The sequence below is a fragment of the Ictidomys tridecemlineatus genome, chromosome 3 (genome assembly GCF_052094955.1).
Source record: "Ictidomys tridecemlineatus isolate mIctTri1 chromosome 3, mIctTri1.hap1, whole genome shotgun sequence".
Classification (NCBI taxonomy): Eukaryota; Metazoa; Chordata; class Mammalia; order Rodentia; family Sciuridae; genus Ictidomys; species Ictidomys tridecemlineatus.
Genome location: NC_135479.1, coordinates 168,914,696 through 168,942,233, shown reverse-complemented (window position 1 = coordinate 168,942,233; position 27,538 = coordinate 168,914,696). Strand labels below are relative to the sequence as shown.

The following is a 27,538-nucleotide window of genomic DNA, read 5'->3' as shown; positions in this document are numbered from 1 at the left end:
AAAGAACTCCAGTGTGTTTGATTCAGTCTATGGGCTGAAATACAATCTTTACTGCTTCAATTACTTAGGATGAAATTAGTTACATCATTATTAACAGCAGCCAGGAATTTTGGAATGCTCATTAATGGTGGAGCATGAAGCAGAAAGAGGACCAGCTGACCCTGGTGGAGCAATAAAAAAGTTAATTAATCAAACAGGAGGCAGATTTCATATTTATTACTACCCAAAGGAGGACAAATTTCAGTATATAAGAATTTAATTTGAAATAACCTGCAATCAATAGTCCACTTCCAATGTTGGCAGCCATAACTATGTAAATGCAAACATCAGTGGGAAAGAAGACTTTCCTAGCAGTTGGATTGTCTGAATATAAAGTAGCCTGTCTTATGAGGTAATGAAATCCTCTCTTAGTAAGAATTTGTGCTGAGGGGCACTTGTTCAACAACTCTTAAGGGAAACCTGTGTTTTATTGATGAGGTTAAATAGAAGTTTAGTGTCACTTCTAATATTAAGACTCCCTAACAACATATTTGTTGAGTTCCATTTGTGTCCCAAGCACTATTCTGCTCTTTAAGGCTACTAACACACAGCTTTTGAAGTAGAAGCTATTATCATTCCCATTTTATGGATCAGGAAACTGAAGCATAAAGAAGGGCAATCAACTTACTAGTAATTCCCCACAGACAGTAAGTGTTGGAAGGAAGAAATTATGGCATTAGGCCCTTTTCATACTGATTCTGATAACTAGGATTGAGTTCCATTTCTACTCGTTCAGTATTTTCATATTTCTTACTTGCTTTGGTCCTTCTTTCAAATATTCTCCATGACTTTTTATTCTTATCTCCAATTCTTTACTATACCTTAATAATATCTCTGCTTAAAATATTGCATCTTTGACATTAAACACAGATTTTCAGAACACTAATTATTTATTAATCATTGTACATCAAATTCAGAGAGCTATGCAGTATTTTAATGCAGATTTCTGTTTTAGTGCACACATGATAGACTAAGAAGCAAAATAATGCATTTAGTGTGATTTACTTATATATATTCAGAAACTTCATGAAGAGTAACTATCTGCATAGAAAATGGAAGTTTCCCTTTAAGGGAAATTGCATAGACAAAAAGATATTTTGTTTCAATTTTTCCTAGATCAAATAATGATTTTAAGTGATCGGAACCAGACTTATGTACCATGAGACAGATTGAAGGTCTTAATATGAAAAATATTAAAGATCATAACTTTGCTAAATGGGCTGGAAAGAAAATCATTAGCTATTAACAGGTACTTAGAAGTTGTAAACGGGGTATTTCAAAGTTCACTGTTATTATAATTTGACTCAGATCTAAAAGGGAAGTAACAAACAGATGTGGATATATTTCTTAATATATCAGATAGATAGGAACATAAAAATATGATAAATATTTAAAATATGATTTCTTTGGCATATAAATCATCACACATTGACTAGAAGATTTTTTAACATCAGGAGACTTCTTTTATATTCTTTTTTTTTTTTCATTTTGTATGTGCAGGGACTGTTCTCTTAGCAAATTTCAAGTAAACAATACAATATTGGCTATAGTCACTAGATTTTCAGAATTTATTAATATATTTTCTTCTTTGTCTTCAGGAAGTTCACTACTAAACCACATTAAGGATTTAATAACAGAGTTCTTTATTTATTTCATTCCCAAGTCTGATTTTAATTTGAACTGTTTTGAAATTGACTTTTCTTTTACCAGTCATTCTTTAAATTGCCTGAATTTTTCTGTCAAGCTATTGGAATTTACAGCCTTGAATTTTTCTATAGAGCACAAATTTCTTAAGACATTTTGAATTGCTTCAAATTTAGTGAAAAAATATATTCTCTGCATAATACTTGAAGATTTAGATCCATTTCTCAGACTATACAAATCAACTTTATGGACTTATATTTTTTATTGACATATTTTAGTTGTTAGAAAAGCATAAAGAGCCAAGTGAATGAAACATAATTTCTTACTCTAACCATTTGGAGGTATATAGAGAGCAGCTGGTGGATTTTGGATTGTAGTTCACCCTTACCCTCCACTGTGGCTTGATTAGGTTCAAGAAGGAAGTGGGATTGTTGTCTTGCTCAGTAAGTATTTATGCAATGGTGTTTTTAAAGTATTAGGGGGAACTGAAGTTAGTTGTAGGGTGATACATATTTATTATCCTATAAATGTGATTCTACAAGAATAGCTAAAACACATGATGCTAGGATGAAATTGTCCTTTGGGAAGCCACAAACTAGAAGGATGACACAGCACACAGTTTTAGTTCATTTGAAGTCTACCCATGTAGTAATTCTTCCTTTCTCAGAGCTGAAAAAATTTGAGCTGAATCCAAGTTGTTGAAATGCCCAAGACACATTAGAATTATTTTATATAAAATATTTAAATATTAAGCATTATATACCCAATTCAAAACATACAAAGTTTGAAAATTTTAAATTTTCACAGTACTACTTTGGAATAAAAATCATGTTAAATTATCTAGAGCAATACCTTGGAAGTTTCTGTTAACCCAGAGCAAGCCATCTGTTTTTGCTTTATCTCATTATGAATCACAACACTGAATGGACAGATGTTTCTAAAATAACGGAGCCAGCTCTACAAAGGCCTGTGTGAAGAATTAAAAAACAGCCGAATTGAATTTTTTGTGTTACACTTTACTTTTTCAAGAGAAACAGTAGTTCTGTGAATTTAAACTGTGTAACAGGAATTCTTGGCAAAATCACAGCCCCTGAAAAGCTTTTGCTGTGTGTGCAAACCTGAGCGTCACAGGTGTGAGCACATTACTGTGCTATGAAGATAGGCTGAGAAGCACCATGTGGCCACCTGACTACCAGATGTAAAACAGCCGACTCACAACAGACTGAATTTCATAGTCTCTTTTGTTTTGGAAAACTTAACATCCATTTTAAAATGGTCTTGCACTGTAGTTTTCTTAAATTAATTATTTTATGTTTGCAGAAAACATAACCAGAAAGCACACAAAATGATTTTTCAATAATCAATTTCACAAACAATAAACAATGAAATGTTATTTGCTGAAGTTAGCATTATTCTGTATTCATATAAACTTCCCATTCTCATATTCAGATAAAGGTATGAAATGGGTAAGGTGTTAAATATAGTTGCATAAGTTGTTATCTTTGCAAGTAAAAATATAATTTTGCGGGGAATATGCTATGTTTTGTTCCTAAATTTAATATAATGAGGAAGAAAGTGAAGGACAATTGAGAGCAGTTAAGAGCTAAAGTTTTCTTTCTTTCTTTTTTTTTTTTTTTTTTTTTGTGTTGCTGGGGATTGAACCCAGGGCCTTACGCATTCGAGGCAAGCACTCTACCAACTGAGCTACATCCTCAGCCCCCATAGACATTATTATTGCTGTATGTATATAGGTGACTGTATGACCAATGTGATTCTGCAAACTGTACAATCAGAAAAATGAGAAATTATACCCCATTTGATTCAAATGTATGAAATGTCAAGATCATTGTACTATCATGTGTAACTAATAAAAAAAAAATAAATTAGAAAAAAAAAAAAAGAGCTAAAGTTGCTTGACAATCTGAGGCAAGGGGATCAGGAGTTCAAAGCCAGCCTCAGCAACTTGAGGCCCTAAGCAACTCAGTGAGACTCTGTTTCTCAATAAAATATTGAAACGGGCTGAAGATTATGGTCAGTGATTGAGCACACCTGGGATCACTCACCAGCACTGCCCCCCCTTCAAAAAAAGAGTTAAAGCAAACAGAAGAATATTTCATTGATTAATTTACTCATTTACCCCATCAAAACATATTAATGAATCCAAACATATTAATGGATGGACCAGATATCACGGTTAAGTATTGGTAATTCTAATACAAAAAGGTAAACTTGTTTTCTGCTTTCACAAAAACTAGAAAGAGGTTCAGAAAGTTAAACAAGATGACCATGTGGGGTAGCATGAGTTGTGTAAAGGACCACAAGGAGAAAAACACAAACTTGTCAAGGGAAGTTTCAATAAGACGCCACGCCCTAAAGGAGACATTCACAGTGAACAAAACTTGATCATGGAAAGGACAGGGGTGAGAGTGGGGTGGGAAGAGAGGACTAGGACACTATTCTCTCCTGCACACACAGAACAGCATGTGCAGGTGTAGAGCCCAAAGAGATCACGGAGCTTTCTTGTAAGTGGTAGAATTTCAATATGATGAGAGCCATGGATTCCAAAATACAGGCCCAGCACCAAAGGTATCGGAAATATCCGAGAACACCCTAGAAATGCAGATTCTCACACCTCACGCTGGATCTATGTCTTAGCTGTTTTGTGTTGTTCATAACATGCCAAATACTGAATAAGTTAAGAAATAAAGAGGTTCTGGTTCAAGGTTGAAGGGCTGCATCTGATGATGGGACCTTGTTGGTAGTGTCCCGAAAAATCACAGGGTATTACATGGCAAGAGATGGGGAGTATATAAGAGATCTGGTGAAAATGGCTTTTATAACAGAGCAATTTTTGAGATAATGCATTAATTCATTAATTGCCTGAATAGATCAATGCATTCATAAAGAAAAGGACCTAATCGTTTCTTGAAGGTCTTATATGGTCTCACCTCTTAACATCTTTTAATGGAGATTACATTTCAACATGAGTTTCAGAGGAGACAAACCATATTCAAACCACAGATAACAACCTACTAAAACTCTTTGGAATCAGTATTCTGTTTAAATGAGTCCTTCAGGTAATTTTGCTAAAGATAAGGTTGGAGAACTAGGACTTCATCAGTGAGTACAAGGTTACTACAAGGTCAGTGGTGAAGGTGGTGATCTTGTTGCAAGAACAAGAAGATAACATGATGCTCATGGGACCAAAAATGCTCCCCCACATTTTGCTACTGTTTTGTGTTGTTCATAAAACTTCCTGGCTAAAACTTCCCAGCTTTCTATTTTTCTTCCATCTCACTGTAGATGTGGAGACAGGCAAGCCAGCCAGAGGGAGCCAACCATAAATGACTTCTCTGGAATCATTTCTAACAGATCTAATTGTTTCCTTACCTTCATTTTATCTGCAATAAAATTAAAACCTTCCAAATATCTTTTTTATTATCATTTTTATACCTGTCATCTTCTAAATTCCCAAGAGACTATTTTAGCCTTAAGAATTCACCTACTGAAGGTGCTGGAACCTTGGGAATTACCAATTTAAATTCTCACACATGCTTTCTCTCAGCCTGCATGTAAGCCTGCACATCTCTTCTTGACAGTTCATATTTGGTCTCTGGACTTTCAAGACACCGTGAATTATGACCTGCTCACCACAGCCTCCTGAAAAAAATCTGCAACTAAGCCGTCCATGTCAAACCTTCAAAGAAAATTGATCAGTTGGAGAAATCCTGGATATTAAGTTATCTGGGAGATGATGTGTTTAGATACCAGGGAGGTAAAGATGATATGTTAGCAAAGTCAGATGCCAACACTAACATGCTACACATACCAGTGACTTGTCTCAGACTAGCTCACATGGTTGTATGTTCTGGTTGGTAAAAGTAAAATGATGCAGTCACTTGGAGAACATAATACTTGATCTCCTGGCATATGTCAAGACATATGTCCTCTTTGGACATTAACTTCTTATCAATTAAATGAAGAGAATGTGCTCTGTTACCCTCACTCACTCTGAAAATGAGAAATTTCCAGTGAAGTAATTAAAGACTTAGATCAGACCAATCTGGATCAGCCTCTAAACTCTCTTACACCAGAGGTATTAGGACCAAAGGAAGGCAATTTAGTCAATTTAAACTTTGGTTTCATCATGGGAAAATAGATATGTATTAATTTGTTTGTACAGTCACCCATTCAATAAACACTTGTGAGAACCACTCTATAAGAGCAGAAAGAGATAAATATCTCTCCTCTCCTGGAACATATATTTTGAAGAGAGTTGAAAGACAATGAACAAATAATAAGCAAAATGTCTAGTATGTCAGGTTGTACAGAGCTGTAGAGTATGACCAGGATCCCTTCCTCATGACTCAGGCAGGGATTCTCTGAGCTAGAGATTTCTGGCTGCCAAAAGTTCACTGGACAACTTGCCTCTGGCACAGAGCACTGCATGCCCCAGGGCCATGTCCCTCCACCAGGGCCAACCAAAATGCAGGACTGCTCAGGGTAAGGTATGAAGACCAGCCCCTCTGTTTCATTTCAGGGTGATTCTGAAGGGCCAGCTCAGCTCCATATCTCCCCATCTACCATACGGCAGTTCCATTGCTACATCTTTCCATTTGTGCTTTCCACATTCCCTGACGTTTCCATGCTGAGGTTCCCAGTAAACCTGCCACATGCAATGCTCAATGTGCCAGTATGCCCCCAAGACAGAGGGAGAAAGATGCTCTGAAGAAAACTAAAGCCGAAAACCAAATACCAAATGTTTTCTTTGATATAAGGAGGCTGATTCATAGTGGGAAAGGGAGCAGGAACATGGGAGGAATAGATGAACTCTAGATAGGGCAGAGGGGTTGTCCTTTGTAATTGAGACATTCTATCAAGGGGCATGGGGATGTGATGATCATGTATAAAGACAAATTTGTGTGAATATACTTTGTGTACAACAAGAGATATGAAAAATTGTGCTCTATATGTGGAATAAGTATTGTAATGAATTCCATTGTCATATATAAATAAAAAAATTAAAAATAAGAAAAAGACTCTAGCAAGAGGGAAGAGTTCAATACAGAAAGACTAGGAGAGAGGTTTTTGAATGAACATAAGGAAATGATAAATGTCTGATGTGATAGTAACCATGATCTGATCATTATGCATTGAATATGTGTATCCAAATGTCACACTATAACCCATAAATATGTAGCATTGCAGTGTCAATTAAAAATAAAAGTTAAGCTGAGAAGGGGGAGAGGGGTACCATCTCCTCATGTGAGGAGAGTGCTCACTGCAGAACATCAGATCATTAAATGTTAACTGTCACTATAATCTTACTACAAAGTAGGCAGCTCATGAAGACTTCATGGAGGGAATCCTTACCTCATCCTTGAAGGAAAGGAGGGATATAAATAAGCTGAAAGAAATGTTTCAAGATAACAACCTATTTCTGCAATTCAGTTTGTCAGATATTTCCCACATAAATAGATAATAAAGAGAACTACTGAAGAAGGATTTGGGATAAACACTCAAGTTTTGTACTTACCCCTGAATTTAAATCTTCACTCTATCCCTTCCTAAACATTAGACTTTAAGTGAATCAGTACACTAGTAGTTTCCACATCTGGAAAAGGGGGGTAAGAATTTCACTTACTCTTTATTATACTTATGAGTACTAATTAATTCAATGCACGTAAAGTACTTAGCAAAATACCCAGCATTCATATGGTTAGAGCTCAATAAATACTAATGCTGATATTATTGTTATTAGTTTGAAACCCAAAATCCTATTCTAACTTCAATATATATATGTTTAAAAATGAAACAATATTCTTTACCTTCTTGCATGTAGAAAACATATAGTAGCAACCAAGTTATTTTTCTTGGTCTTCCTTTGGACATTTATTTGTCATAACCATCAGCTAATACTTAAGACAACTTGGCTGATCTTGGTGTTAATGTTTGTTTAAATTTTATAAGTGACATACAAGAATGAATGGAATTCCCCAAGTTGTATTGACCTCTCAGGATTCAAGCACTATAAAACTAAACTCAACCAAGGAAGCTGTGCACTTGTACTTCTGAAACACCAGATCTTAGCAGCATAATAGGCAAGACAGGGAGAATTCATCAGGGCTATTCCAGCAATTATCACCTTGTAGACCCAGAAGTATTGTCCCGTCTATTTCTATGGCAATCAATTTTTTTTAAGGATTGGACTACATTACTTTAAAATAATTAGAAGATAGAATGTCTCAATTACAAAGGACAATGTAGTATAATGTTTAGAAACTTAAACACTGGAGCTAGAATATCTGCATTTATGTTCCTGATCAGCTGTTTCTAGCTCTGTGATGACGGGCAAGTTATTTAACCTTTCTGTGCCTCAGTTCCTCCATCTATAAAATGCATATAATAATACCACTATCTCATATGATTGCTATGAATACTAAATACACCCGTATATGTAGAGTGTTTAGAACCACGCATGGCTCATGTAAGCATTTCAAAAGTTTTTATTTTTATAATAATTACTACCCTTCTTCTGAGTGAGACGCCCTTGTTAGGTACATTATAAATTTTTGAGACAATCCTATGCTGTGAATCAGCTGCTTTTCATCTATGTAAAGAAGAAAGGGAAAAAAAATTTTAAAGGAAAGACAAATATACCTCTCCCAGGGTATCCTCTGTGAAATCCTCTTCAGTTTTCAAGTGAGAATGAAAAGACCTGCGTACCTGTCTTTGTAAGCAAAAAATGAATGAAAATGGAGGCAGACCTAAATTGGATCGGCCAGCAATCTTTATGAAGCAGCAGAGAATGACACGGGTCACATTTTCAGAAAATGGTGACTGGTTGCAAGAGAGGTCTGTTTTTTAGAGGTCTTAATAAGAGTTAATCATAGCAGAATGTTTAGTGTGACCTAATCATTAGACACTGTGGACGTACTAATGGGACAGTCAGGAAACTACTTGTGCAGTTTAAAAATCTAACTCAGAAAACAGCTGTAAAAGCTTGAAACTCATTGTTACTGGGATGAAAATCCAGAACCCAGAGCCCATTTATTTGCCTTCCCCCTCCAGGAATCCTTGTGAATGGGAAAAGATGAAAGACTAGAGCCCAGGGTCTAATTATTACTGGGAAGGGATGAAAGTCCAGGGCCCCAGTTTAATGTTTACCTTCTTTCTCCCAGGACCCATTGTCCTCCCTCCTCCCTGGGACTGTCATTCCCCTTGTCTTGGGGGATGTTATTTTCTGTATCCTTCAGCCTCAGTCTGTTTTGTGTTGCTATAATATAAAGCCTGAAACTGGGTATTTTATAAAGAATAGAAGTTAAAATTTGGTTCATGTTTCTAGAGTCTGGGAAGTATAAGAACATGACACAAGCTTGGCATTCAGTAGGGCCTTCTGCATTATAACCTGGCAGAAGGCTGGACAGGGTCAGGCAGAGTAAGTGGGCTAGCTCAGTTCTGTCTTCCCTTTCTTTTAAAGCCACTAATGCCATCCTGGGGACCAACATTCATGACCTCAATTGATCCTGGTCATCCCCCAAAGCCCTGCCTCCTGATGTCATTAACGTATAAATTTAGAGATTAACTTTCCAACACAAACTTTCAGTGGACACATAGAACCCATGGAAGTATCCACTACCACTGACAGTTCTATATATATATTTTTAAAGTAAATAAATAGCCTTCAAATTGATTTCTTTACATAGGAGTAAGCAAATCAAAGAAAAGTAAACCTAGTTGTATATTGAAAATTATATTTTAGCTCAGAAGTTATTAGCTATGCTATTACTTCTTGAATATAAGCATATAGCATTTTGTTTGAGAAAGCATTTTACTTTTTCAAATTATTGGACAGACACAATTTTGAGAATATTTGAACTTTTAAGAAATCACATTTTTACCTTGCATAATGACTGAAAAGAAAGCTATGCTATTCTTTTCTAAATTATTCTAAGTTGCCTGGCAGACAAGCCGAGGAGTACAGAGCGGGAGCACACCTAGGAGACTTGGGTTGTCTAATTATCTTTAGCACATTTGTCTTTTTTCTATCATGTTCTGTATTGCAGCTCAAAGTGCCTTCTGAATCCTTCTAAATCGTTGACAGCTAATTCTTGTCCATTAGAGACCCACTTCTCACTGTTTGTATTTATCCTTCTTAAGAGCTGCGCCTTTTTATAACTAGGTTGCTGTCTTTTTTGTCATTTTTTTCTCTCTCATCCTGCTTAAGTGCCCACTGGGATGATAGATTTCAAAGTGTATTAAACAAAAGCAAGCAGTTAAAATATCCAAATGAGCACCCATAGAGATTCAAAAAGATAAAAAGCTATGTACCTTTACAACTGCTTTCAGTTTTGAGTTCAGCAATATTTTTAAGTTTCAAAAGTATATCACTCATGATCAAACTTTATCCTACCCTTGAGATTATTAATACAAACAGATAAGATAAACCTACTGAGTTTCCATAAGGGGGAAAAAATCCCTCTGCACATGAATCTGTGTCACCATTTTCCCAGTGTCCTAACTGTTCAAGATAAAGAGAGAGAAATGGTATGCTGGAAAAAAAAAAAAAGGAAACCGTGAATGAATAAGAAGTTGATGGGGTTGGTTGTTCTACCTTTGCATTGAAGAGTGACTTTTAGAAGTCTCCAAATCCTTAGGACTTAGATAAGGAAAGAAGTGGCATTCCCACTTGGCCCATGAATAGGAAGCTAGTTGGGGCCAATCTCAGGCAAATCAATGGCTTAAGGTTTCTGGTAGCTCATACTGTGGGAAGTGGGGGATTGAGACAGCTGAGAAACAGCAAAGCTCAACCTAGGAAAAAATAAAAAATCAGAAAAACAATTTTGTCAATCGTCAAAAGAAAAACAGTATAGAAGCACTCCCTTGAAGATAGCAGTTACATGTACTTCCATTGCTGAAAAATAATATGTGTGTGTATATAATTTATAAATTCTTCTCATGGCATTTCAAAGGAGATAGAAGTAACCTCTATTATAATTTTTGCTAATCATCCATATCAATTAAGAATTTTGTTTAACAGAATATTCCTAACATATATATAACTAATTTAAGTCATTAATATCACTCACTTAGGGATGAGAAAAAAAGTACAAGCCTAGTCAGATTTCATGTTCTAGGAGGGAAGTGGGATGTTTTAAGCAGGAAGTAGCGTGACTTTCCCCCACATTTATACTAGCATATCTAAATTGTCCTTGATTTTTACAGGGATGCTTTTCAGAAAGTTTGACTAACTAAACAAAGGAATATTGATTTTTATTTGGACTTCTCCCTAAGAACATTTAGGGCAGTTTTAAAGACCTTCATGGAATGTTTAATAAATTATAACTAGAAATATAAAATTGGACCCAATAAGAACAAAGTCTCGGGCTGGGGATGTGGCTCAAGCGGTAGCGCGCTTGCCTGGCATGCGTGCGTGCGGCCCGGGTTCGATTCTCAGCACCACATACCAACAATGATGTTGTGTCCGCCGAGAACTAAAAAAAAATAAATATTAAAAATTCTCTTTCCTCTCTCTCTCTCTCCTCTCTCACTCTCTCTTTAAAAAAAAAAAAAAAAGAACAAAGTCTCATTTTGATAATTACTACTGAAGGTACACTGCATATGCATCATGGTAACAGCCAGAAAATTGAGAACTCATCACACACTCAAGAAGCACAAATGCTATAGGAAAAGATAAATAGAATGCATTGAGGACAATGGTCTTGTGCAGGGTATTTCAAAAAAAATGCAGAGGGATTTTGTTGTTAGTGGTGTGTGTTTATTTGATTTCATAACTTTTTTTGAGGGCAGTCTTTCATAGAGGCATGGTGAAGTGTTACCAGTTGAACATGATTATTCTGTGGTAGAAGTGAAGGAAGGGAGAAGGAAAATTATTGAACATATTGACTTCAAAAAGGAGATGTTTCTAGGAAGCTAATTAATAGAATCATGCATCAAATTAAGTTTCTAAGTATTTTTTCCATGAGTCAGAAACTTAAAATTAGAGTACCCCAATATGACCCTTTGGTTGCAGGTATCATATATATGGGAGCTAACTTAAGCAAGGAACAATGCAAGAATGTGCCAGGGGAAGCTTCAAAAAAGAAGGAGAAAAGAAAAGAAAAACTTTTAGAAACAAAGGCAGCCAGGCTTATTATAAATCTACACAATCACGCCTCTCAGTTTAATGTATGTCTGTTCAGTTAGGAAAAGATATAAAGGATTACACTTCCCTTAATTTCAACCATGCACCAAAACTTCCAAACTAGCTGTGAATTCTAATCCGTATTGCTAAAAGAGGGAGTAAAATGGGCCACTTTGGATCAGGTCTCCATCCCTAATTCAATCCAGAGGTCTGGGTGCCAGAAACAGAACCCTTTCCCAAGGTTCCACCTTGCAGGTGAAGGCAATTTTCTGGAACAGGGCTGAAAAGATATCTCAGAAGATGCTAAGAATGCTGAGGTGCCTCTTTAATGAGGGTTTAGAATGTGAATTTCCTGTTTCCATTATCAATACAAGATATTAATTGTATTAAGAGGAAGAGGCATAGAAAAAAACGTCAAGTATATTTTTTGCCAAGGTAAAAATAAAGCCTCCCCCCCCAACATTTGCACTGAAATGGGCTGCAAGCAAAGCAAAGATTGCCGATAGGAAGCAGATCTGAATCTGCTCCCACAATTAGACACACTCTCAATTGAGAGACCAGAGTCTCACACCACAGGATACCATGAAAAAAGATGATTCTGGCTTGGAAACTTTTCAAAGCAGGTGTTCCAAGTCATCAAAAAGAAACCCAAGGAGTAATGTTTCCATAGGAAAAAAAGTTATGCTGAGCTGCATAACTCTGTAGCGTACTTTCCTGGATAAACTATGGGTAAAAGAATGCTTGTACAAAATGGAAATAGCTTGTCTTGAGTAGAACTGTGATCAATTGCCTTTGTCTGCCAAAGAAAATGATTTTAGTTTTGATAAAGTTGATGATGCTCAATTTTTTTCTGGCAGCAGTAGGGTAGCAGAATTATTTGTATCCTGAAATCAATTCTAGTTGTTGAAAAATTAAACCCATATCAGCATCTAGGAGAAGGCTATCTTTCTATCTCCCAGGACGGTAAATAACCAATTTGTCTAAAATCAGTATTCTATCATAAAGGTATTAGTTTTAAAATGAATATAAAGCACAGTGCTGATTTATATTACATGATATTGTGAATGGATAGATTGGGAAATTTCTCTTTTTTAGTCCAGTTTTAAAGGGATATTTATCCACTCATGTGCAAATCATAATACTAAGCCTTTTTTTTTTTTTGCCTTGTTAGGCATCAAACCCAGGATGTGACATGTGTTAGGCAAGCACTCTACCTCTGATCTACCTGTCCAGCCATTAAGACCCTTTTTGTAGTTAACTTCCACAGATGAGAGAAGCAAAAATTTAGTGAAAGATCAATATACATCGCAAAATATTCATTTTCTTAAAAATAATAGTAGTAAGTAGTAGAATCATACTGGGCCTCAAACTCTCTTGCTTTTAATACAATATATTTTACTTGAAGACTCGGAGACTTCACATACGGGGTTTGAGAAGAAGCATCATATAAATTATTGAGGGGATGCAGAAAATTGATAGTTTGATGGTACCGTAGGGTTGACCTTTTTAAAAACAGAGTGAGCTGTCTTTAAATCTCTCCAGAATTGATCTGGATGACTGTTTAAGAGGTTGTATGAGGTAAATAGTTTGATTTTTCTCCCAACAGGTTTTAAATAATGGTCCAAAAACTTCCCTTAGAACTTGTTCACTTTCAGGGGATGATGAAATAGGTGTGGTCGTAAAGCAGTGGCAGGTCCCTTTTAGCTGCCCAGGCTCTCAATTACTGGGGCAATAGAACGTGGTCTGAAAAGCTAAGACAACTTGGCCCCAACACTGATGGGTATCTTTGCCTCCAGAAATAGTCTTACTGCAGCCACATGAGGGACAATTGTAGCATCAAATCTGCATTGCCATTAACTGTGAGAATTAAGTAAAAAATCTTCCACATGCTTTAATTAATTTAGCTCTGGTATTTTGGTGGTAATGAGTTTATAATTAGATGGGTTTGAATTGGGAAGATTCTCCCACATTCTAATTTTAACATGTTGCCTTGCTAAACTTGCCAGAATTGTCTGCTCATTTGTTTTTATTTTGGGGTTTTGTTTATTTATTTTTCTGTTCCATGCAGTTTTTATAAATCAATATGAAATCCATTAAATATAGGAAAGACACGACTGATTTTCTCCCAGAAACTATCAGTCCATAAAGGAAAAAATAAATTGAAGCCTCTCCTGGCAGAACATTTAATATTCTTTGTATACAAAAGACTGTTTTAGAAAGGTAAAAATCTCCACTTCATTTCATGTTATTTTTCCAATCCTATGCATCAGGTGATGGGCAAAAAGACTGGGGAAGCTGTATAGCATTAAAATAAAAAAGGAAACTGTTGAGTTAGATAGAAAGCATTCAGCTAAAGAACATAGTAAACATAGGAGTTACTAGTCCTGAGGTTGAAAATGTGAAGGCCTGTTTATCCTTCAGCCTCATAAGTTATACACATAATCAAATTCCTTCCTCGTGGTTTATTTTACTAAATAGGATTCTCAGTTTCAAGACAGAAAAGTTCAGCTGGCTTAATGAGAAGTACTTTATTGCCTCATGTAACTGGAAAGTAAAGAGAGTAACATGAGAGTCAGGCCAGATCCCGACTCTCCAACTATGTCCAACAATTTCTCAGTCTCAGCTCTATTTTCTGGTCTGTTGGGTTATCATCAGGCAGGGTCTCCTCTCGTATTTGCATGAACCTATATCTGCAATTTTGAGTAAACTCACCTTCTTCTACTTCCTGAATCTGAGTATTAATGGTAACTTGAGGAGGAAAAAAACAGGCATGTTAATAAGAGAAATGCAAACGAAAACTACTCAAAGTTTCATCTCACTCCAGTCAGAATGGCAAATATCAAGAATACTAACAACAATAAATGTTGGAGAGGATGTGGGGGAAAAGGTACACTCATGCATTACTGATGGGAATTGCAAATTGGTGCAACAATTTTGGATGGAAAACAGTATGGAGATTCCTCAGAAAACTTGGAATGGAAACACCACTTAACCCAGCTATCCCACTTCTCAGTTTATATTCAAAGGACTTAAAATTAGCATATTACAGTGATACAGCCTTATCAATGCTTATATAAGCTCAATTCACAGTAGCTGAACTATGGAACCAACCTCAGTGCCCTCCAACAGATGAATGGATAAAAAAAAATGTGAGATACCCCCCCCACACACACACACACAATGGAATATTACTCAGCCTTAAAGAAGAATAAAATTATGCCATTTGCATGTAATTGAATGGAGTTGGAGAATATCATGCTAAGCAAAATAAGTCAATCCTCAAATCCAAAAGCCAAATATTTTCTCTGATATGCAGATGCTAATTCACAATGGAGGGGTGCCTAGGGAAAAAATAGAGTTACTTTAGGTACAGAAGAGTGAAAGGGGGTGTGGGGGTAGGAAGGAGAGTACAATGAATCAGACATTATTACCCTATGTACATATATAACTATATAACCAGTGTGATTCTACATCATATATAACCAGAAGAATGAGAAATTACACTCCATTATATATGATGTATCAAAGTGCATTCTACTATCATGTATGACTTATTAAAACAAAAACAAATAAATGACAAAATGAAAAAAAATAAATAGGCATGTTTAATTTTCCTGACGAATTCCTGGCTTATCTCTCCAGCTTCTTCTGTATTTTGGTCTATGTCTCAGACATCTCAAAATACATGAAAACACCTCCTGTCGATATTGGGCTATTTTGATGTCTGAACTATTCATGATGTTTCTTTACCTAGAATGCCCCAACATCACCCAACTAAGTGGTGAGTGGAAATCTGATTTATTTTAATCATTCTGGATTTAACTGAAGAATCCCTCCTTAGCCTTAACTTTGCTTCCTCAAGTCTAAGTTGCCACCCTCTCAGTTGTCCCCTATGTGAAAAATATTTTTTCTGCATTACAATCAAAGCTTGTGTATCTGCCCATGTCACTGAACAGAAAATTCTGAGACAGGGAAACTACACTTCTGTTCTTATCTCTTCAAGCCCAGTAGCACAGTGTTTCACACACACTTCATAATGGATATTTTTATTATTTTTGAATGAATAATAAATTAACCAATGAGAATTTCCTCAAGAGATTTTTCTGGAACTTTTTCTAAATAAACCGATGTGTGACTTTAAATTGACACTACTTCATTTAAATATTTTCTGTAAAATGCAGATTATAGATAAATCCAGCAGCTTTATGATAGCTGTGATCTCAAATGACTGTACATTCAATTAAAAAACTATTTACCTCATAGGATGGGGCTGTAGCTCCGTGGCAGAGCGCTTGCCTAGCATGCATGAGGCACTGAGTTCAATCCTCAGCACCACATAAAAATAAACAAATAAAATAAAGGCCTTCTGCTCATTTACAACTACAAAAAGAAATTGAAAAAAAAAATCTATTTACCTCAAATCACAGTAGCTGTTATTTTAAGAAGTTATAGCTTCTACTCCATAAATGTGCTTTCCCAGTGTGCAGGTACCCACTATTAATATCATGATGCAAAATGAATAGTATCTGAAATGAAAACAATCATTGGTTCCAGACCAGTGATCTGGGGAATTTGCGAAACTTGTAAGAAAATCCTTTTCTATACTTGGTATTTTTTTTAAGGATAAAACATATGTATAAAATAAAGACAGAAATATTTTAGTTTGCAAAAATGTTCTCAAAGACCGATCTCAACTGCCAGTAACAGCATGAAACATGGATAATTAAAAATTAAATTCTTGACATTCATAATCTTGACAATAATTTCCATTCTTTAAGTGCCTCAATCAACTTTTCTTTGTTTTTGAAATTTGTCACATGACCCTACCTGTGGCAAGACATCTTGACCACTTAGGAATGAACATAAGATTCTCTTTTAAAAAAAAGTCTTTAATCTTGCTGCATACCTGCCACTGTTTCTGACACTCCATCAACTTATACAAAACTCACATTTTCCAATTATCCCTGTATCATTTGGCATTTTTGTCTGACAAGTAAATTGAGGTCATCAAGAAGAGTGAATCTTGAAATCTTTGGCATTCCAGTGTAGCCACAGTTTGATGTACTGAATTGCATTGTTTTAGGGGAAGCAGCAGAACAGTACAAAAAGCATTAATGTCAAATCACATTCTGAAAATAAGTTTAATCCCTGCTAAGGTCTCCACTGCAACAGAGATGGTATCTGATTGTTTCTGCCCAGCTGAGAACCCAGTAATTAGCTGACTTGAGTGGAACAGAGACTCTCTCAAGTCTCTCTTTCATTTCTAACCTTAAACATATTTTCCTACTGGTAGATAGCATCAAATATTGAATGAGAACAAAAGTATAAATACAATATTTATGCCTGTTTCTCTAGTATTTATTTCACTTAAAGCCTAGGCAGAACTATTTAGGAAAAAAATTAATGCACATTACTTTCTTCTATTAACTTATCAATGTGATGCAAGTTATGAGGTATCATTTATGAAACTTAAGACATGTTTAAGGATTAGTATTGCCATGTAAATCAAATAAGAATACTATTCTTCAGCCAAAAATATTTTATATTTATGTCTAAAATGTATCCTTTATCTCTTTTTTATGAACAATATGCATTTATTAATATCTAACTCGTGTAAGGCAGTAGGCCAATTCCTTGTTGTAGAAAATATCTAAATATATTATTTCTAACATAAAATATAAAATCCCTAAAAAAAGTGAATCATTTTTTTTTTCATCCAGGCATTTGTTCTAAAAAGCATTATTTTTTAACTTTTGTGTTAGAGAGAAATATCTTTCAAATCATGCACCTACAGACTCCTGCCCTTTAAATAAAATGTCTTGGACTTATCTCACTATGTTTTTAATTGACCTTGAATGAACTTGTCAATGTGAAGAGTTAAATCATAGTAAGTCCTTTGCTGCTCCTTGAATTCTGTAGGGTTGAACTTTTTAGGATCTTAAATTTCTGATTTCTGACTCCTGACTGATGTATATTTGGGGATGTCATGTTTTCTGCTTTCCTCCTCTCTTCTGCCAATCTTCCCAGTAGTGTGCTCTTTTACTCAGCTTTCTCTCTTCTGATACCTACCCCCACCATGTTATTTCTAATCTATTGCTATTGTACTATTTTGTAAACGTGGTAATCAATAAATATGTCTAAAGTAAAAGCACAAGGAATCAAAGCTCTATTTTGGCATGAGCTGTGCATTGTTAATATGTGAACATCAAGTGGATGTCCAGAGGATTTTTTTTATTTTTATTTTTTGTCTCACTTGCTATTGCTCAACTGCATTTTACATCACTGAGGCTGCTGACTGATTTCAAATAAATGTGATAATATATATATACCTAATTAGCAATGGAAATTGGAGAGTCTGGGGATAAATCTAAGGAATACTTAAAAGGTACAGATGACAGTACTGACGACAACTGGAAGGCAAAGGGAGACTTGTAAGAGGGCTACCTCCAAAGTTTCATACTTGGAAATCGCTGAGGTGGTAGACACACCAGTAAGGGATAATTTGACCCTCTAGGCAATGGAAAACATTCTAAATATTTTCAAATATTATGTTGTAGGATAATTATCTGGCTATACAGTATGGGAGGGAGTTAGAAGAGACACTCTAGAAAGGCAACCCAACAGAAAATCAAAAAACTGTTTTTGTCACGTGGAGCTGAAGTCTGAAATTTGACCATTCCATTGGAAATATAAAGACAACATGATATGAAACCTGATGAAAATTTTGACATGGGACTCAGAATTGTAGAAAAATCAAAGAGAGTAACATGCTTTTAAGTCTAGATGGGCAAGATAATAGTGATTTCATCTTCTAAGTCACAGGAGTTATATTCTTCTAGGAGAAACATTTCCTCAGCTTTCATTTGTATCCCTTACTCATGTTTACTTAAGCATATGGTATTGAAATTGCGCAGATTAATTGGTCTCCATTATATAGTGTTAGGTTGTGAACATTCACGTGTGCTTCTCATTCTCATAAGGTTATGCTAACAGTGATTGCTATGTATGACCTGAGAGGAGAATTTTCCTGTATTGGTTGCAAATAAACCTAAAAATGCATTTATTTATTGACTATTGTCAATTCATGACTTTGTTAATATTTTGACTGTGCCAAAAAATAGCAAGAATTCATTTTGGTGAAATGATGAAGATATTTTATTTCAACAGGCAGCATTTTTGAGAAATGATTTATTTTAAAAAATCTCATGACTGCTGTCTCCAATAACTTTAAAAGGATGTTCATAACAGAAAAGAGTTAACTTTAAAAAGCTATTCCACAGAAAATGAGACAGAATACAAATAACAGATTTTACTTTGAAATGTAAATATAAACTAGAATAATCTTGATTACAGGGAGACAAAATCATATGCCTCCATAGAAGAAAATTCTCCAGTTAAAAATAGCCAAATTGCTTTCCTCACATACTTCCCTAAAGACATGCAATCTATTTTTTTTAAGTATTTTGATTCCAAGTAAAGAACTTCACTTTTTCCTCTTTAAATGGAAACAGCTAAAGCCAACCTTACTTAATAATGTCATCTGAATTATATCAAGCAGCGGCTAGGGTGCTAAGTCCTTGTTCAGTAATAATTTTGCAACATGTTTTTGGATAATTGCTTCCTTTAAGGAAGTGTACTCCTTTCCAAAGGAGTACACTTTCTAGTTACTTAATAGCTAGGCTTGGTGGCAGAGGATTGTAATCCCAACAGCTCTGGAGGCTGAGGCAGGAAGATGGAAAGTTCAAAGCCTCAGCAATTTAGCAAGGCCCTAAGCAACTTAGTGAGACTCTGTCTCAAAATAAAAAATAAAAAGGGCTAGGGATGTGGCTCCAGTGGTTAATATGCTGTTTTAACATACTTAATTTTTTTTCCAAGAAGACAACCTCAATCCATTAAGCAAAAGAACATTTCCAATCAGCTAATCACAAATAAATTTCATTTCTTACTATGATTTTCATTGTGGTTCTTTTTAAGGAAAAGTTAGCTCTCTGTGGGTACTACTCAGGAGGGTGAGTTATAAATTTTCCCTACAAAACTAATTAAAAATAAACTTTTTGTCAGGATAGCAAAAATAAATAGTACTATAGACAAGTTTTTATAGCAGAGGGATTTGTAGCTATACTGTATTTTTATTGAATCAATTTGCTTGGTGATTTTTATGGTTTGCTTGTGTCTATGTAAATGAATCAAGTCAGTGGGGTCTCTGGCTCCAAAGCATTTCTTTATCTTTCTCCTCATTCTCTTCCTTTCCAACATATTATATCTTCCAAATTAATGGATCAGCTGACTAACTGCTATGGTCTGTCTATCACTTTACAGTTTCCTTTTTTTTTAATTTTTGTTTTTTGTAGTTGTAGATGGACAGAATGCCTTTATTTGTTATGTGGTGCTGAGGATAGAACCCTTTGCCTCACACCTGCTAGGTAAGGGCTTTGCCACTGAGCCCCAGCCCACCAGGTTCCTTTTTATAACAATAGCTTTTCTTGAAATATTTTGTTTACTGCCTATATTCACCACTGAACTATAAGTCCATGAGCATAGTAACTGTGTCTATTTTGTTCATCACTGTATCCCCGGTATCTACCTCCGTGCTTGGTATATAATAGTTACTTAATAGCTAGGCTTGGTGGCAGAGGATTGTAATCCCAACAGCTCTGGAGGCTGAGGCAGGAAGATGGAAAGTTCAAAGCCTCAGCAATTTAGCAAGGCCCTAAGCAACTTAGTGAGACTCTGTCTCAAAATAAAAAATAAAAAGGGCTAGGGATGTCGCTCCAGTGGTTAAGTGCCTCGGAGTTCAATCCCTGGCACCATATAAAATAAAATACTTAATATTTACTGAGTGAATTAGTAACCTTATATTCACATTTCTGAGCTTAAGTAAAATTTGGAAGTAAGAATTTTCCAGTAGTTTCTGCCTTCCAGGAAGTATTTTATCCAAGCATACAGAATAATAGGATTCTCATGATTAATATCAGGTGGTAGATTCTCTTCAGATACATTGCATAGCTACATTTCAGATTAATCTTCCTCATCCATCAAGGGAAGTGTGAGAATGTGGATTGGTTAGAGTTTAACCTAACAATTTCTTTCCAAATTCGTTCAATGCAAACAATCATTAATTCATTCACTAAAAAAAAAAAAAATACCGATTAAGCTAATACCATGAAGCATGTCCTGTAGGTTGGACACTATATGAGTTTCCTAGGGCTGTGTTAACAAATTATCACAAAAAGTGTGTCTTAAAACAACAGAATATAGTTCTGGAGGGCAAAACATCCTCCCTCCAAAGGCTCTCATGGAGAATCCTTTACCACATTCAACTTCTGGGGTCTCCACGTGTTTCTTAGTTTGTGGTACTACAACACCAGTGTCTGCCTGTCTTTACATCACCTTCTCCTCTTTGTCTTCTCCTTTTCAGTCTCTTAGAAGGACATGTATCATTGTATTTTAGATCATGTATATAATTCAGAGTGACTGAGACTTTTTCATATATTCCCTTTTTGAGGGGAGAGGGAAGGTGCGTCACCATTCAACTCACTACAGATACCATAGTGAATCAATTCTCTGCCCTTATGGAATTTGCTTTCCAATAGGAAAAAAAGCTTACAAAAAATAGGGAATTTAATAAAATATGATCATGTTATTGGTATAAGTTATTAAAGGGACCAGAGGTACATCTATCTGGGGAGAAGGGGTCTAAGCAAATCTAAACGGCCAAAAAGAAAGCTTCCCAAATGATGTGATGTTTATGAAGGAGGACTGAATAGGAATTGACCAGCAGAGAAAGTTGGGCTCAGTCAAGACACTGGGAGAAATTCATCAAGGTTAGAAAATGATAAATCTGGAGACATATACTGGAGGCATTTGTAAAAAGTTGAGGGTTTGGGAATTTATCCTGAGATGAAGTCAGAACTCTGTGATAGACCAACACTAATATAATAAAACTTAGAAATTATCTCTGTCAGGACCAAGGGTTTCAGTATAGATCCTGGGTATTTCTCTTATATCCATATAGCAAATCTAAATTTGATTATAGCCTTAGTGGATCACACAATATAGTAAAATTGGTCTGAAAGATGGTATTTAAATTTTATTTATTGTTATACTTATAACATTTTTTAAATTGGTCTAAAAGATTTGTGAATGCTTAATCCAACATTCTTAACATTATAAACATCAAAACAAAGTCAAGCAAGGCTACAATTATGCTTATGTAACAAATGGTCTAGTTCTAGTGGTTTCTCCTTTTTGTGAAGTGGTTTCAAGTACCATTAATAGCAAGGGCTCAGAGGCAGATAATACTTGAATTGCTAGCTCTCCTGTGTATGATAGGTGCAATGTTAGACAAGTAACGTTACTAATTATGGAAGGAATAATAGCAGTACCTACCTATCAAGATTATGAACATAAATTTCATGTGAATCTGAAGCTTGATGAATTATGCTAGGAACATAGAAGACTATTAAAATAAATAGTGACTGTTGTTGATCAAGATGAGAATGTTGGTGGTGTTTTCCTAATAATCTCAGCCTCATCATCTATAACATTTTGCTCCTACTGTAACAGGGTGCCTCCTTAAACACTCTTATTTTCAAATAACTTGATTACTTATATATTTTACTCTCCATAGAGGACTATTTAGGATTCCTAATATAGAAATTTAAGAAACAATTATACAGGAATATGCATTTTTTGAAGTGTCACAACTTAATATTCTGTTATCCAATTACATTTAATTTAAAATGTTCATAAATAAATAATTGAAGTTTGCAAAAGGAGACATATTGGTAAAACTATTTAAATCAACACAATTTTCTATAGCAAAGTAATCTGATTTTCAGAAGGTACCCAATTACATAATCTTATTCCCCATCTGAACTTTGGATATATGGTTTCAATAAATTACTAGCTGTCTGACCACTGTGAAAATATATGGTTCAGGTTCAACACTCTTGAACAATATTATTAATTTGTAAACATAGCAGTTGCTGCATAAAAAATGTTTTCTTTTAAAATGCTATCTTCTTTATCTTCAATGAGTTAATATTGTTTTCTATAACAAGAACTTCTTAATATTTGTTATTTTATAATTTTCAATGCGAAATGTGACATTTGGGGGCACTGATAGTAGTGCTATTTTGAAGATTAGGAAATTCAGTGAAGACCAAACAAAAAAGGTTCAGTACCTTATGTTTTGGATAAGGTGCAACATTTAACTTGTCTTGGTACAGATTATGAGCTAAAAACTGAACATTGTAATAGACTGCCTGAAAATACCTTGATTAAATCGGGATGGCAAAAATCTAATTCCAAAGTGTAATATATTTTTCTTACTGAAAACGGAACATATATAAATTTTGTTTTTATTACATTAGGATTTCTTTAAAAGTCTCTTAAATACCAGACTATTTCCTTAATGGGTCAACAATAGCACTGAAGGTTTAGATTTTCTCTAGTAGGTATATCATTTTATGAGATTGTAATATTCTGAATATATATATATATATATATATATATATATATATATATATATATATATATAAACACACACACATTTGTGTCTGAAAAACACAGGGTACTCCACCACTGAGATACATCCCTTTTTATTTATTATTTAGTATTTTAAAATTTATTTATCTACTTATTTTCAGAAGCACTCTTATTTTTATTGTGTGTGTGTGTGTGTGTGTGTGTGTGTGTGTATTTCCTTGTGCTGTGCAGGGTCTCCCTAAGTTTCCAAGGCTAACCTTGAACTTGTGTTCTTCCTGCCTCAGCCTCCTAAGTTACTGAGATTACAGGTGTGCACTACCATACTCAGTTCAGTTTGCTTTGTAATTATATATTTTTAAATTCAATTTACTTTCTATGACTTATGAGATTTACATATTTTTATTTATAATAATCAAAATAAAAACAAGCTATAGCTTAAGCAATATTAAAAGGTGATATTTATTTAATATTATAGAAAACTGATAACTGATTTATTATTATGAATTTTAGTATATGAAGAAGAATTAAAACAAGAAGTTGGAAACCTGAATTTTGTCATACACCTATGAGAGCAAGCTCTTCATTTTTTCTGTGCTTCGATTTCCTTACCTCTGTTTTTATGCTGTTTCTCATCCCATCCCATAAAAATTTTATTTGAATTAAGTTTCAGTAATACAGAAAATGAGGAATATTAATAAACAAATTGAACTAACATTTTGAAATATTGTTGGAAGTTTAGTTAAATATGCACTCCGTGCAGTATTAAGATAGTTTTCTTCCCTACCATGCACAAGGTCCTGTGTTTCATCTCCAGCACCATGAAAAAAAAAAAGTTTTGTCAATGAAAAAAGTATCATTTTGTTCTATATGTTATTTGATCTTTTTTAACAAAAAATGACATTTTAAATATAATTTTCCCAATTCCTGCCAAACATTTATGCACCTATTAGTTATACATTATATGTATGTGTAGATTATTTATAAATAGAGATATGGATATTTAGACATCTAAATATGTGTGTGTGTGTGTGTGTGTGTGTGTGTGAGTGTGTGTGTGTGTGTGTATTTCCTTGTGCTGGGCAGGTAGAAACTTAAAAATTTAATGTGTGAACTTAGTTCTATGAAATATAGAAGATCATTCTTTTGTTGTGTTAAATTTTTATTGTTAGCTTATTTTTATTTTTCAATTTATCTTTTCATATATACATGAAAGTAGAGTGTATTTTTAATATATTATACATATATAAATGGATTATAACTTATTCTAATTAGGATCCCATTCTCATGGTTGTACATGATGTGGGATTATACTGACCATGTATTTATATATGAACATAGGAAAGTTCTATTGGATTCATTCTACTGTTTTTTCTATTCCATCCCCCACTTTCCTTCATTCTCCTTTGTCTAATCCAATGAATTTCTATTCTTCCCCAACCCTCCCCCACTTATTGTGCATTAGCATCAGCATATCAGAAAGAACTTTCTGGTTCCATACCTTGTCTACTGTGCATGGAGCTGCTATAAACAATGATGTGTAGTATGCTGATTTTAAGTCATTTGGGTATATATTGAGGAGTGGGATAACTGGGTCAAATGGTGGTTACATTCCAGAGAAATTTGTTTTTTTGGAATTGGCTTATTTCACTTAGCATAGCAGTCTCCACTTTCATCCATTTACTGGCAAATTCCATAATTTAATTCTTCTTTATTGCTGAGTAATATTCCATTGTATGTATATACCACATTTTCTTTATCCATTCATCTCTTAAAGCCCACCTACATTGGTTCCATACCTTGCCTACTGTGCCTCGAACTGCTATAAACAATGATATGGCTGTGTCACTATAGTATGCTGATTTTAAGTCCCTTGAGTATATAATGAGGAGTGGAATACTTGGGTCAAATGGTATTTCCATTCCAACTTTTATGAGAAATCTCCATACTGCTTTCCAGAGTAGTTGTACCAGTTTGCTTCCCCACATCCTTGCCAATATTTATTGTTAACTTCTGTTCTTTATAATTGTCATTCTGTCTGGAGTGAGATGGAATATCAGTGTAGTTTTAATTTGCATTTCTCTAGTTGCTAGAGATGTTGAACTTTTTTTATATATTTGCTGACCATTTATATTTCTTCTTCTGTGAAGTATGTGTTCCATTCCTTTGTCTATTTATTAATTGGGTTATTTGATTTGGGGTTATTAAGTTTTTTGAGTTATTTTATACCCTGGAGATTAATGCTTTAACTGAGGTGGCAAAGATTTTCTCCCATTCTGTTTATGTTCTTAGTTGTTTCCTTTGTTAGGAAGAAGCTTTTTAGTTTGATACCATACCTTTTATTGATATTAATTTTACTTCTTATGCATTAGGAGTCTTGTTGATAAAGTCAGTTCCTAAGCCAACATGATGGAGAATTGGGCCTACATTTTCTTCTAGTGGGTGCAGGGTCTACTAGGCCCTTGATACACTTTGAGTTTTGTGCAGGATGAAAGACAGGGATTCAATTTCATTTTCCTACATATGAATTTTCAGTTTTCCCAGCACCATTTGTTGAAGAGGCTATCTTTAGAAGATCATTCTTGAAAGGAATGAGAGAACAGTCTTGCTACTTTTTAGAAACAGATAATGGAACAGTCCATGAAGCCTTGTATACTGGCTTAAAGGTTTTAAAGGAGATTAAAATAAGCAATTATATAAAACAAAACCTTTTTGTTTAATTCTGTAACACATATTTAATCTTAAAATGTAGGGTACTAAGAATAAGTCTATTTTTTTCATATTTTTTATAGGAAAGAAGAAGTGCTATTGTGGTGGGTGATGACCTCAACTCTTCATCCCTTAGACAAAGCTCATGTATTTGGGGTTAGCATCCTATATATGAATTCCGAAACAAAGGCAAAATATGTTGGGCTTGTTTGGTATCCATTACCATATTTTCAAACAGGTACTATGTTTAACATAAATTTGGGTAAATTTTAATATTACCCTTCTGTGTTTCAGCTTCTGATATGGCAGCAGAACAAGGGCAAATTCTGGTGATCGCTACTGCCGCGGTTGGGGGATTCACCCTTTTGGTCATCCTTACTTTGTTCTTCTTAATCACTGGCAGGTAACGGAAACAGATGTATTTTCAAGATTTCTGATTATCCACTCTTTTATACACTGTGTATTTAAATGCTTTTAAGTGTAGCAATGCACAGCTGAGCCAAAGAACAATCCTGACAGATCAGGGGATAGAGAGCTTTACGCAGCACATGGCTTCCATCATTAGTCCTTGGTGTCAACAAGCCCCTGAGCACAAGAGCACACAATGACTTGGTAAAAGAAGTGTGAAATCTGTGAATGATGAGTTTGTACTCTTTAAGTTACTTCTGAGTTTTTCATTTACTAAAATAAAATGATATCGTAAAAGATATTTTTCTAGAAAAAAAATTGCAGAGCAAACAATTTATATAAAAGCTGTTTAAAAACTTAGTATTACAAAAGTGCGACTTTCTATCAATTAGATATTAAAACTGTTCTTAGTATAATAGTGTTAATTGGATTTATAATTATGGTGTTTCTCTACCTTAGGGTAAGATGGATGGAAATGTAAAGTAATGATAGCTATAAAATAGCAAAAGACCTAGATTTGAATCCTGACTAGTGGTCAGAGTCCTTCACCCATCTGAATCTTAGCTTTATATTTTCATATAGGTTTGCTATGATAATTTAATACACTAAAAGCATTGATTATTGATTTTTAAATATAATTGATGATTATTACTGTGATATAGACATTGACAATTCAGAAAGAAGAATGAGTATGTAGAAAATTATTTTAAAATGCAAGTGTTATATCTTATTAACCCTTGATATTTAACCACGACTTCTTTCAGAAATCATAAATATCTTCAGATCACTTCTATAAAGAGAAATAATTGATATAGATATCAGTAGGGGCACAAAATACCTCAAGAGTTTTTAGAGTAATTTGTTACATACACGTACAGCAAAATACCAATGCTGTGACTTAAAACTGAAGTAAGGCCAGCCAAACAGTGTACATCCATGCTAACATTAGGTAAAGTGTACAAACCCTATCAGCACACCTAGTTTCTGATAGTATCTGATAAAAAACAGAAAAAAAAACCAGGAATAATAAATAGTACTGTCAGATTGTTTATAAACAATCTTTGTTTTACTAATTTAAGACACTCTGCCGAGATACCTATGTTTTAT

The 27,538-nt window shown here is 34.6% G+C and overlaps 1 protein-coding gene across 5 annotated transcripts in view; it reads left to right on the top strand.

Moving 5' to 3' along the window:
• Epha6 (EPH receptor A6) overlaps positions 1–27,538 on the top strand; it is a 792,729-nt gene that overhangs the window by 510,202 nt on the left and 254,989 nt on the right. For all 5 annotated transcript variants that reach the window (XM_078044415.1, XM_040270502.2, XM_005336763.4 and 2 more), the window contains one exon: positions 26,318–26,426. In XM_078044415.1, the coding sequence (XP_077900541.1) occupies positions 26,318–26,426 (109 nt within the window). The remainder of the gene's footprint in view (positions 1–26,317; positions 26,427–27,538) is intronic.